At 41.0% G+C, this 1,055-nt stretch overlaps 1 protein-coding gene across 1 annotated transcript; it reads right to left on the reverse strand.

Moving 5' to 3' along the window:
- Positions 1 to 235: 235 nt before the first annotated feature.
- Positions 236 to 826, reverse strand: LOC128040464 (secreted RxLR effector protein 161-like). The gene has a single exon (XM_052629223.1). The coding sequence runs from the start codon at positions 824 to 826 to the stop codon at positions 236 to 238; it is 591 nt and encodes a 196-aa protein (XP_052485183.1).
- Positions 827 to 1,055: the final 229 nt, after the last annotated feature.

Here is a 1,055-nt window from a genome sequence, read left to right on the forward strand (position 1 = left end):
GAGTGCCTTGGTAAAGTGTCTGTAATTTGCTCCTCCGAATTACAATGAACCAGCTCGATTTCATGAGCTTGCTCCATCTCCCTTATAACATGTAGTTTGATATTGAAGTGCTTTGTTCTCCCATGGAAGACAGGATTCTTTGCAATTGCACAGCAGATTTGTTGTCACAGTAAATCTCCGTTGCCTTTTCTTGATTTTGGTTTAAATCAGCTAGGATTTTTCTAAGTCATATGGCTTAGTTCACAGCAGATGCAGCAACAACATATTCAGCTTCTGCTGTTGTTTGTGCAACTAAATTCTGCTTCTTAGAACTCGAGCAGAACATGCCCGAGCCAATGCTAAATGCATATCCAGATGTGCTCCTTATGTCATCACATGATCCAGCCCAGTCACTATCAACATAGCCTATCAGCTTCATGTTTTCAGACCTTTTAAACAACACACCATGATCAATAGTGCCTTTGATGTATCTCAGCACTCTTTTAGCTGCTTGAAAGTGCTGATCATTGCAACAATTCATGAAACTAGATATCACACTAACAGTAAACATAATATCGGGTCTTGTTGCAGTCAAATACAATAGACTGCCAATGAGACTCTTGTACATTGTCTCGTAAACTGGTTCACCACTCCCTTGCCTCGATAGCTTCATTCCAACAGCCATTGGTGTGCTTGTTGGCTTGCAGTTCTTTATAGAGAACTTATCCAGGATCTTCATAGTAAAGGAACTCTGACTGAGAAAGATTCCTTTTGTTGTCTGCTTCACCTCTATTCCAAAGAAGTATGTCATCAATTCCAGGTCTGAGATTTCAAACATTTCCTTCATTTTTGTTTTGAAATCAGCCAACTCCTCCAGTCACTCTCGATTTCTTTTAACATAGAGTGTTGGCTCACTAGCACTCCTTTCAAATCCCAAATTGACCAGGTATGAGTAAATTCGAGCATACCAAGCTCGAGGGGCCTGCTTCAGGCCATACAAGGCCTTTATTAGCCTATACACCAAATGTTCCTTGCCAGGCATTGTGAATCCTGGAGGTTGCTTGATGTACATCTCC

This window comes from Gossypium raimondii, chromosome 1 (genome assembly GCF_025698545.1).
Source record: "Gossypium raimondii isolate GPD5lz chromosome 1, ASM2569854v1, whole genome shotgun sequence".
Taxonomy (NCBI): Eukaryota; Viridiplantae; Streptophyta; class Magnoliopsida; order Malvales; family Malvaceae; genus Gossypium; species Gossypium raimondii.